The 11,529-nt window shown below is 36.7% G+C and overlaps 2 protein-coding genes across 5 annotated transcripts; one reads left to right on the top strand and one right to left on the bottom strand.

Annotated features, from left to right (window-relative positions):
* Positions 1-1,381: 1,381 nt before the first annotated feature.
* On the bottom strand, positions 1,382-6,787 carry LOC130723032 (KH domain-containing protein At4g18375-like). Of its 3 annotated transcripts, XM_057573953.1 has the most exons (8): positions 6,644-6,787; positions 5,740-6,350; positions 4,654-5,097; positions 3,558-3,797; positions 3,204-3,473; positions 3,033-3,088; positions 2,805-2,901; positions 1,382-1,878 (listed from the first exon to the last, which is right to left on the bottom strand). In XM_057573953.1, the coding sequence occupies exons 2-8, from the start codon at positions 6,325-6,327 to the stop codon at positions 1,747-1,749; spliced, it is 1,827 nt and encodes a 608-aa protein (XP_057429936.1). In that variant the 5' UTR covers positions 6,328-6,350; positions 6,644-6,787; the 3' UTR covers positions 1,382-1,746. The 3 variants fall into 3 exon arrangements, with proteins under 3 accessions (XP_057429936.1, XP_057429934.1, XP_057429935.1); XM_057573951.1 differs by lacking the exon at positions 1,382-1,878 and having other exon boundaries at positions 2,312-2,901; XM_057573952.1 differs by lacking the exon at positions 1,382-1,878 and having other exon boundaries at positions 2,312-2,901; positions 5,740-6,344; positions 6,644-6,764.
* A 2,791-nt stretch (positions 6,788-9,578) lies between these two features.
* On the top strand, positions 9,579-11,170 carry LOC130726067 (uncharacterized). 2 transcript variants are annotated; one of them, XM_057577288.1, is made up of 2 exons: positions 9,579-9,748; positions 10,605-11,170. In XM_057577288.1, the coding sequence occupies exon 2, from the start codon at positions 10,624-10,626 to the stop codon at positions 10,957-10,959; it is 336 nt and encodes a 111-aa protein (XP_057433271.1). In that variant the 5' UTR covers positions 9,579-9,748; positions 10,605-10,623; the 3' UTR covers positions 10,960-11,170. The 2 variants fall into 2 exon arrangements, with proteins under 2 accessions (XP_057433271.1, XP_057433270.1); XM_057577287.1 differs by having other exon boundaries at positions 9,581-9,810.
* Positions 11,171-11,529: the final 359 nt, after the last annotated feature.

The raw sequence follows: 11,529 nt of genomic DNA, 5'->3' as shown, positions 1-11,529 counted from the left end.
ATTAGTCACATTCGTAAAAAAATCTCAAAAGTAGCTGCCTTGTGGATAGGAAACAGGTAATTACCAACAAATTTGTTATTGACTAACTATCTCAATTCCCAAAGGCTTAAGTTGTTGGGTCAAAACACATGAATGGTTTTATATATCTAACATGACCCCTTACCCCCATTGTTCTTGAAACGTGGACAATGCACAGACCACCATCAAACTCTAGACCACTTGGTCAGAGACTCTAAAACTATGTTATAAACCAACTATCCAAAAAACTTAAGCTGTTAATTGAAGACACAAATGATTTTATATGTTTCACCTGGACTCACATACCTACGTTTTATGTTACAGTTATAACAATATAGTGGGATTTTTTAAGAATATTGAAAAGGGTTTGTTCTGTTGAGAGATACAAAACAGTGTTAAGGTCACATATTGATGAGATATGACTAAAGAAGTCCTTAGAAATAGTAAGGTAATCTTCACTTAGACATAACCCAAACTCTAATATATTTTCAGAGTCTATACTAAATTTGGTATCGGGTCACTCATAAATGGACCACCAGCAAATACATGCAAACTTCACGCTCTGGCACCTTTGGGCGTAAGAAGGGTGTACTCCAACATCGACTAGAGATATGACCAAAGAAGTCCTTATAAATAGTAGGGCAATGCCCACCCTAACACTAACTTTTGGGATAGAGTTAGGTCAGACCTAAATTCTAGGAAAATTTAATTTTCATTTGAGGAAAACCCACCAACATTAGAGCAGTGTTATATCTTGGTAACCAAAATTCAATTAATTATAACCAAACTTCAGTTGAAATACTAAATGTTAAATTGCGAATAGAACAACAGAGTAGATATGCGACAGGTAGCAGAGATAGAGACCCTAAAATTGATGGAATTTGGGAGGTCCAAATGAAATAATTTCAAACCACATGGAAGAGGGGAAGGCTTGCTACAATAAAATGCAGAAGATAACATTTCCTTGTGAATGGCATCCATTGCAAGACAATTGAAGTGAAAAGCAAGAACACGAGTTCTACAAATTATACGATTAATGAGATTATAGGTATATAATGAAGTACACTTCAGGAGATAACAAGCAACCAGAAGCGTTGAAATCAAACAGTAAATAATGGTCATGTTTTGCTTTAAATACCCCCAGTTGCAACTGGATTTCAAGACATGGTAAATAGCTAGAGGGAGGGAACTGATCCAGTGTTTTCTGGAACTTCTCAATTTCATGAGGCAACTTCACTTTTGACCAAAACGTTGTTGCAAATCAAGGATATTAGAAAGATGAGATCACTAGAGAATTTGAATTTTATTTGCATCATTAGGGAAGATATTTTCAGCAAGACATGAGAATAAAAGGTTGAACCAGTAGAAACAAAAAAAAACAGCACCACTTTATGGTCTTCTGATAATAATTTACCAAGATAAAGATGATTTAACACCAGTCAATGAAAAAACAGTATGAATGGACAGAAAGATCCTAAATTTCTAAGAGAAAATGCAGATGAAGAGTAGATTAGGAACTATAGCTCCTACAAACAAGACCAGTAACGGATGCTAAGGCATAATCTTGGTAGTCACTGTTACAGAGAGGAGGCAGGAGTCCAGACAAAGAGCTCTAGAGTATCACTCCACGACCAACAAAGAGGGAGTAAGAAGCGGAACATGACATGCATTGAGAATTAGATTTTCACCTTCAAAACCCCCTCCCACCCAAGAAATAACTACAAAAACTTATGTAGCCATTATGAATGCCTGGATCAAGTTTTCAGCTGCACGCTTTTGTTCAGGTGTGCCAGAAATAAGAGCAATACGATCACCCCGACCAGATTTGGAGTCAGAAATCTCTACTGTTGCTCCTGAAATCTGGATTGAAACAAATAGACATAAAATAGACATTCCAATAAAGCAAATCTTAAGTATAAGTGTAACGGGTATGGAAAAACTGGTATTTCACGCTAAGACACAGAGGTATAAACTTGAGTATGGCTGATACATATTCATTGACATCCATTACACACACAGGCACATAGGATATTATGGCATCATTTAATCCATACAGCGGACTTCACCAATTGGGAAAAGGTTTTGGTTGTTGTAAGTCGGTGTGTGCATGTGTGTGTGTTTTAGAAAATAGTTTGCATGGATAGATGTCATTAGATGACATCTGAAAGAAACCACAATGGTCTGTCAAAACGTGGAAAACTGAAAAAATCACTGATCGAAAATGAGAAAACCGTAACTGGACTATGCATCATATCACACAGTAACTAACTGAGCAATAAAAAAATATCAACGCTAAGGATTAAACTTGACCAAATCTGGCATTGATTTAAGGTAAACAATAGAAATATGCCTTGAGTAACGAAGAATTGTTTTGATTGGGATGTTCAATTGGTAAACCAAGGTAATGGGCCTAAAATTTGGGAGGTTTACAAGAGAAGGAAGAAAGGGATATGTGAGTGAGAATGTGGAGGTGGAGAGAGGATTCAGTAACAGACCTGGAGGAGAGGAGTTAGTTACAGAAATGGTGAAAGAAGAGAATCGGTCATAGAGGGGTGAAGGGGAAGAGAGGGCAGAAAAGTCATTGTTAATGTATTTAACTGCTTTAGCTTGGGCCCAGTCCTGCTAATTGAGAGAATTCTTATACAGCTTATTGGTTTTTTTTTTTCATACTTGTATTTCTTTCCAGATATCACTGTCAGCTGTTTTTGAAAGTTCACTCCTGTAAATAACAGTAGCATTTGCAGAAAATTGTGTATGTTTGTCAAAATTAGAACGTGGGTACCAACCTTCCTTATATTGGCTATATTTGTCCCTCCTTTACCCAACACTTTACTAACTGCATTAGCAGGAACCAACATCTCCAATGTTGACAGGGGAGGCAGACTGTATACAATAAAAGCACAGGAAATTTAGTTGAAAATAACTGACCAGTCTAACATAAAGTCAAGGAAAAAGAGATCAGGTTAGTTATAAAGTTCAGAAGGCATATGACTTTGATGACAATACATACTAACCCTTCATACAACTTGGAGGCATATGATTGCATTGATCCATAGCCACTTTCTCCCATCTATTTACAGAGAGCAAACAATAAAAAAAATCAGTGACGTGCGATTAAAAAAAAGTTCCATATCCATATCCATAAAGGTTGTTGGAAGAAAAAAAAAAAAAGCAGGGAGACATACCGAATAAGATCCATATCCATAAAGGCTGTTGGAAGAAAGCATGCCCAGACCAGTTCTACTATCAGGCCTCTGATCATAAGCTAGAGGAGCAGTAACAGAAGGAACTGAAGGCAGCAAAGATGGCACCGAAAGAACAGAACTTTCTGAATAATAGGATTCAGCACCTCTAGGGGGATAGTGTCCAATGTCCCGTTCTTTCAATACATCCTCTCTCAGTCTTAAGACAATCTGGATGAGTGCATCTCTCACAGAATCAACTTCTCCAACTACCTAAATTGTGAATGCAAGATAGCATTGAATAAAATTAATGTCACAAATAAAACAAGAAACAGTTAAAGCAAAAATAATTCAAACCTCAATCAATTCATCATTCACGTCTCCACATTTAGGTTTATCATTTCTTGAGATTTGAACATCAGCCCTAGTTCTCTTCCGAATTTCATTTATGATTGAACCACCTTTCCCTATAATACAGCCTATCACTTTGGATGGTACCAGGAGTCGGATTGAAACTGTGGTATCATCTTCATCATTTATCTTCTCTTGCAACAGTAGAACAGCTTCAACAGCTATGGATTTCAGATCACTTGATGACTACAAAAATAACACAATGATTAAAAAAATTATGAAAAAATAACAGCACATGGTCAATAGTAATACACAAACTAGGATAAGGCTACATGCACAGTATGGAGTATGGACAACATGGGAGTCAACAAAATCCACTGACTAGAAAACCAGGCATAAAACTGTTCATGAAATACAAAGATTTGAAGAAGCATTCAAGTTAACCAAGCATAAGGCACCAGTGACCATGCTTATCTCCTTGTACACCGTTAGATCAACCATTATTATAAATGAAGCCACGAAATTACCTGCTGCCTAGCATGAAAATATAAACCATTTCACCACAATTCACCAAAATATTGAGTTAGTATTAACTATAAAAAGATTTCCTCCAATATGGACTTGACCTACTTTAAATTTTAATGGAACTTGGAAGATATGCCTGAAAATGCATCACTCAAAAAAACGAGGCCTTGTTTTTGAAAATAGAACAAGAGAGTGTATAGCAAACTAGTAAATAGTAATCCAGGCATCCAGCCAAGAAATACATAAGATAAATCAATATCTAAACGCAACAAAAAATGAAACATATCTACCATAGTTTGTCTAGAAAATACTTGATTAGTTATAGGAAGAAGAAAATGCAGAAATTAGCCATCAAACTAAAAGTCAAACTTCAATGCAAATACATATAATTAAAGCTTAACAATTAAGTATGCTAATTCCCGCCCCTAAAAAAAAATTCTTGACATATCAGCTATTCTACATCAATTGATATATCCAAGACTCCAGTACTCCACAGTTAACCTAGTCCCACAACCAGAATGATTAGGAATGTAATTATATCCTACAGAAACAAATGGAAGAAGCATAGATAGTGCACCTCTGTTGAAGTTATAGTGATTAAGCACTCATCATAAGCCTTGGAATCGTCAACCTCAATACGAGCACCGCTTGCCTGCCTCACACTTTTAATGGTACCTCCTCCCTTCCCAATGACACGTCCAATCTTGTAAGAGGGACATACCATTCTTACAATTAATTCTTCAGATTGAGAAGCACCAAGACTGGAAACTATTGGAAAACTGGATGAATAAAGAGACGGTGTATTTCCTCCTGCATCTGAATAACCTTGCAGATCATGTACATTTGTAGCTGGATATAGTCCACCAGATGGATACATTGGAACTTCAGAAGGAAAGATAATACTGGGAGGGATTTCTGGTACAGTTGTGTCAAGAGGAATGTCCTCCTTGGGGGAGAACTTGTACATAATAGTTGAAACTGCAAATAATGCTCTTTTTACCGCTTCTGATTCACCGGTAATCTACTCACAGAAACAAGCATATAGTAAGCAAGAAGTTCACTGCAAAAGAAATGGTTGAGTAACTGGAAAAAAAAGAGTAAAAATAAATTACCAAAAACTAGAAAATTTAAAATTTAAAATTTTCTATCTAGATGCTTAGCTAATGAGTTTCACATTCAAATTAATATAGCTAACAAAAATTATATGCAATTATTTTTATATAAAAGGATAGCTACAGCATCCAAATGCACAATTGATTCACCCACAACATTGGTGGCTACTAAGGATTGCCCACATAATTGTGCATGCAGCTATTCATGCCATCGTGCCATGTATATGCACAACAGTGTATCAACAACATCAACTGCAGCGACTAAATGAGTAACATCAATATCAATTTTATCATAAAATCTCCTCTGATAATAGTGAATAGAGCACAAACTTTATGATAAACAAAAACAAAATCCGTTTCCCACATTATGCATTATATACGTTAAACATGGGTGACAATAGATCGTATATGTGCATAATCTTAGGAGGCTTAAGTTCACTTACTGTCTTAACAACCACATAGTTTTTAAAATGTTGTGATTATGTTGTGAACCTAAGCAATAAGTAGTTAAATGGCCAGTTAATAAATTTGATAAAGTTGAACATACTAACCAACACAAAATTGTCAAACTCCATAGCGCATGAGTGTGCTGGGTCAGCTGCATCCTTCGGAATGACCTTGATATTGGTCCTAGTCTTAACTCTCAGTCTTTTAATGGTAGCCCCAGCCTTGCCAATGATATTTGCAGACTGGCTTGATGGAACAAGGATTTGACATTCTTCCTTTTCTTTTTGTTTCTTTTCAGAATCCCTTACAGTTTCCTTGGCATTTGAAATTGCAGAATGAACCTTGAGAAGAGCATCTTGGGCGGCACAAAGAGTCCTCTTGTTGTTAAGCTCATCATCAACCTCAATTTCTTCCTTCTCTTTAACATAGCAATAAATAGTTATAACTCGATACGTGGCACCAGGAAATGGATCCACAACCTGGACTTTTGCCCTGGTCTCTTGCCTTATTGAATTTATCACTTTTCCCTTCTTACCAATAACACCCCCAATCGCTTCATCCGGACAGAGTATCCTATACACAATCAATTCATCATCACCCCTTTCATCTTTGTTATTCACACGCCTCTTCTGATTTTTGCTTCCCCCGTCATGGTCTCTCCGCGGTCGATATCTTTTGCCAGTCTCACCCATTCTACAAATTCAAGTCACTGCTCCTGGAAACAACACATATTTTTAGATAAACACAGTTATTGATGCTTAGTAAACATTGTGGGAATATAAACACAGCCCAATTAAACTGCGTCATAGAACATTGTTAAATTGAAAAGACAATCCGCATTGCAACAAATCATCAGTTAACAAAGGCACAGATAAAATAAATGACGATTCCCAAAATATAAATTAAAATCTGAAACCCTACGAACAAGTGTGTTCATGCAGAATGAGAAGAAAAGGAATGAATATAAGTGCGAATTGTTAAGAATCTGGATCTCAGTTACATACATACCGGGTTATTAGATGGAAGAAGAAGAAGAAGAAGAAGCGAGGTAAACCCCTAATATGAGAGAGGGAGAGATTCACCGATGAAGCCAACCCAATCCAAGTTTCTGGTTTTGTTCTTCCTCCTCAATGGGTTTATACTTTATATTTTCTAAATCCCTCGAAACACTATGTTTTTTTTTTTTACTTCTTTTAGTTAATAATTTTTTTAAAATGTAAACTGTGAATTAGTATTTTTCGGTTAATTGTCAAATTAGTACATGAATTTATAAGCGAGCTTGATTTTAGTCTTTCTAAGAAAAAATAACATTTAGCGGTCATATTTACAATTATTGGCGGTTTTTTACCGCAGCTAAGCGTAATTTTTTCTCAGATGAACTAAAATCAAATCCGCTTACAAATTCGAAGACTAATTTGATCATTAACTTTTTTTATAAATAAGATCGGAGGAAGATCTTTACCAACAACCCATCAGTTTGGCCTAACTCTTCCTCAAAGTTGATTATTATCTTTATGGGCTACATTTAGCTCTTTTGACTTCCTCACATGTGTCTTGACGAGCATGTTTTTCAGGATACTTATCCACTTAATGCATGTAAGTCAAAATTTGTGAGACATAGATAAGTTTTCCAACTTGTTCATCATTTTTTCAATCGTTGTACAAAATTGTCAAGTTTTAGAATTTGATTGCACTGTTTTCTACTTGCAAAATTCAAGGGGAATGTTCTTTCATTAACAACTCATCCTCACACGTATGTTGTCTTCGTGTTTGGACAATTGTGTGTGGGAGATCGACTTCGGTTCCAGTAACGACGCCAAATGTTCATCTAGAATTGAAATTTATCACATCTCTTTGTCTCCGGTGGTGAACAACCTTAGAAGACTTTTACGGAATGACAGAGATGCGCTGACACAAGGGGTAGTGTACCTCTAAATGGTACTCCGATGCTAAAATGAGCAAGATGGCAAAGAGAAAATCTCAAAGTCCAATAAGAAATTAAAATTTGAATAATGAGTAATACTTAAGATAATGAACAACTAAACACATATATATAGGCTAAGTGACTGTTGCATTAGTAACTTGAAGTCTTTAGGAAGTCCTGAGAAAATCAAGATAAATTTTTTAACTAGAAATTGTTTTTTTTCTTTTTGATAAGTCAAAATATTGCATTCAATTTAGCACAAGGGGTGCTAACCCAAATACAATGAGAAATGGACTAGAATAGACTAGAACCATGAAAGAGAACAAGAAATACATGACACAACAGAAGCAGAATATAAAAACAATGTCAGACCAGAATGGGAATGACATGCTAATCCTCGCGCTGTTGGCAACTATACTGTGAGCAATCCTTAAATAGGCTTAAAGTGCAATCCCTATTACCGCCCATCCCCTCATAGTGCTTGAATACAGGAGCTTGGATTCCTCAACCATTCAAACCAAGAGTAGGTGAATCAATCCGTTTTTGTGCGTAGCCACTGCCAAGCTTTTAATTGTGCCAGCTCTAGTGCTTGATTCCTGTCAAATTCTTCCCATTAAAGATAACTTTGTTCCGGAGTAACCATACAGTCCACACAATTGCCATCCAAATAACACACTCTCCCACTCTTTGTGCTTTAGTGATGCCAATGGAGGGGAACTGAATCAGATGTTCCCGTGGTGTATGCACCAATGATGATAGAACTCCCATCCAATGAAAGCAGTCATACCAAATCGGGTTTGTAACATGGCAGAGGTAGAAAAGATGAGTTGTAGACTCCTCTACCAGCTCGCACAAAGGACATAAAGCACCCTCCTCATTTGTTTTATTTAATATTACCAATTTTATAAGAGATTTTTTAGTTTTTTTTTTTTATTTGAAACAAGTTTTAATTTCTCAACATTACCACCATTTTAATTAGTTTTTTTTAATCATGACACCTTAAAATAAAATAAGCAGTGTTGAAGAGTTTTTAGTTTTTATAGTTAGGTCAGCAAAAGAGTTGTGGTTGGGTCCTAGGAAGCGAAGCTCGGAGTCTGAGGATTCAGTTGATGCCGGTGATTCTGGAAAGAAACGTTTCGACGAAGGTAACATTCTATTTGGTTCTTCGTCAATCATCAAGCTTTATATCTTCCTGTCATCTCAGTCTCACACTGCACCCTCTTCCACTGAATGTGTTGGATTATGCAATGCTTTTAACTCACATGAAGGAACTTCTGTTGTTTTTTTCCTACCTTACAAATTAATCTAGAGATTGAAAAAAAATCCACATGTATTTAATTTTTATAATTGAAGTGGGGTTTCTGAATCTGAATCAGTTGTGATCTTAATGTTTATCTGTTGCAGTTTCTGGGATCAATGGTTAAACTTAGAACAATTGTTTTGCTCAGCTGAATAGTAACTCGTCCAGGTTTTGTTATGATTTTTAGGTAGGTTATGTTCAATCAATATGCTATCTTCAGCTGTATCTAGGACTATTTTATAGCTTGGAGATTTGTCAGCTTTGTATTGTAACTAGGTTTAGATAGGCCGCGCCACAGGAAGCGTTTGGGGCATAACTTCCTTTTAAGTTTTTTATGATTGGAATGACCACTGGCTACCCTGTATTAAATATGGTATCCTCTTGTTTAGATGGTGTGTGTTGTCTTGGGAAGCACGGACACTTCAAAACAGAGGCGTGTCCGCGTGTCCGACACGCGGACGACACGGACACGCCACCGACACGTGACCGACACGTGTCGGACACGTCTGAGGCGTGTTTGAATAAAAAAACATTATTTCTTGGCTCGGACACAGCTTGGACACGGCGTGGACACGGCTTGTATATTGAGCCGACACACCTTTGTGGCTCGACACACATATGAGACACTTTGTACTATTTTTTTATTATTTTCTGACTTAAAAAAAAGATAAATTAAAAATAAACAACCTTATCTAATTAAACATCAAACAAACGTAATAAAAAACAATGATTCAGTGGGCTCATAACGCACAAACACGACGCTTCTCCTCTCCTCTCCTCTTGCGTGTTTCATCTCCTTCCTCCGCCAGCGGCGGCGCTCCTCCTTCTCCACCAGCGGCGGCGCTCCTCCTTCTCCACCAGCGGCGGCGCTCCTCCTTCTCCACCAGCGGTGACGTTTCCTCCTACCTCTTGCTCTTCTCTCTTGCTTCCCTTCTCTGTTACTTGAAATAGGTAAGACCTTTATTTTGTTTTCACTCTGATTTTGCAGTTTTTACTTGATAGAGAGAGTGAGCATGGTTAGATTATTTGTGTTTATGAGTATTGGATATTGATATTCTGGTTTTTGCCTCCTTCTTTGATGTATTGTGAAGGCTTTCTTCCCTTGCTTTTATTGGTTCTTTGTTTTTCCTGTTTGTAATAGGGTTTGCACCCCTTAAGTGCAATTCATTTATTCAATCTCATTTTACTGCACATCATTGTACTTCAGAATTGTAAGATCAATCTGATTAGGTACCAATAGTGTTAATTACAAATATACAGATATACTATCCTAAATTAGTTTCTTAAGGTTTCTCCTAATCGATTATATTATATGTACATATACACTACCATAAATATGTAAGACTTTCTGAAATTTCTGATTACCATACAGTCAGACTAATGGTTGAATGATGTTTTAGTTCAAACTCTCCTAATCTTTGGTAAAATGTAGCCTGATATTGATAAATAGTACAATTTTCAAGCTTCTTTTGCTTCTATTAAGAAGCATTGCTACTGACTTAATTGTGTGTGTTATTGTATTGAATTGATCAACATATTATAGTACAATGTTCTCTTAATTTTGTGAACATATTATCATGTTTTTTTAAATATATATATATATATATATATATATATATATATATATATATAAGCCGTGTCCCCGTATCCTATTTTTTAGAGTTTAGCCGTGTCGGCGTTCCCGCCCGTGTCCGTGTCCCGTGTCCGTGTCCGAGTCCGTGCTTCATAGGTGTTGTCTTTTGCAGGTGATGTTCAAGTGCTAAGATGGAACAAGAAGCAGAACAACCGATTCCCGTTCAAGTAGGGACCTCAGATAGTTCAAGTCGTGTGAGTCGGGTAAGGAAGCTGCTGTTTCGCCGGATGCTGGTGGGGATTAAAGATGGAAGATTCTTCTTGGGTGGCTTCTACTGCATTGACAAGCAGGGGAACATTATTCTCCAGGATGCTGTGGAGTATCGTAGCACTCGACGATCATCACCTTCTCCAATGGAGCAGCGGTGCCTTGGTCTCATTCTGATTCCTTCTTCTTGTCGGGCGACGTGTCATGTGGATTGCTCTATCGATGAACAGTTGTCCCTGCTATCACTTCGTGAAACATGAGTACCTTAGGGTTTCATTTGTTCTGTTGGTGAACTGTGAATGGAATTCAATATTTTAGTGTGTTGTGTTGGAATATAGGATTGTGGCACAGAAGGAACATGGTTTAACATTGTGTAACCTGTTTTGTTGTGATTTATTTGATTGGTCAAGCTGCTTTTGTAATTGGGATTCTGAATTTGATTCATCAACTATTATTTGGGTGTGAGCGAAACTTGTATCTTGGAAATGAGGGAAAGCTGCATTTCCTTTGTTAAAAATAAGAAAAGAAAGAAAATTAGAAAAAGGTGAACAATTTCTGGTTTGCTTGATAACAAGTAGGCATCCTTTTATGCAGGAATCTGTACAAGTAATAGAAGAAGGTCTGCTTAAGACTCCATAAACTTGATAAAGTTTCTTCTGAAGTGATCTGTTCAGTTTGGAAATGAAAAGCTGACAAACCATTTGTTGAATGTGAGCAATTTGATGTTAATTCTTACACTCAAAGCTCGGAGTTTTTAAAATTTGCTTAATCTGTGAATCCAAGTTTCACTTATTGTATGTTTGTATGCATGTGTATGGAGCGTAATGCTG

The sequence above is a fragment of the Lotus japonicus genome, chromosome 6, assembly GCF_012489685.1.
Source record: "Lotus japonicus ecotype B-129 chromosome 6, LjGifu_v1.2".
NCBI classification, from domain to species: domain Eukaryota; kingdom Viridiplantae; phylum Streptophyta; class Magnoliopsida; order Fabales; family Fabaceae; genus Lotus; species Lotus japonicus.
The sequence above is the reverse complement of the archived record's forward strand: the minus strand, read 5'-3'. Positions and strand labels throughout refer to the sequence as shown.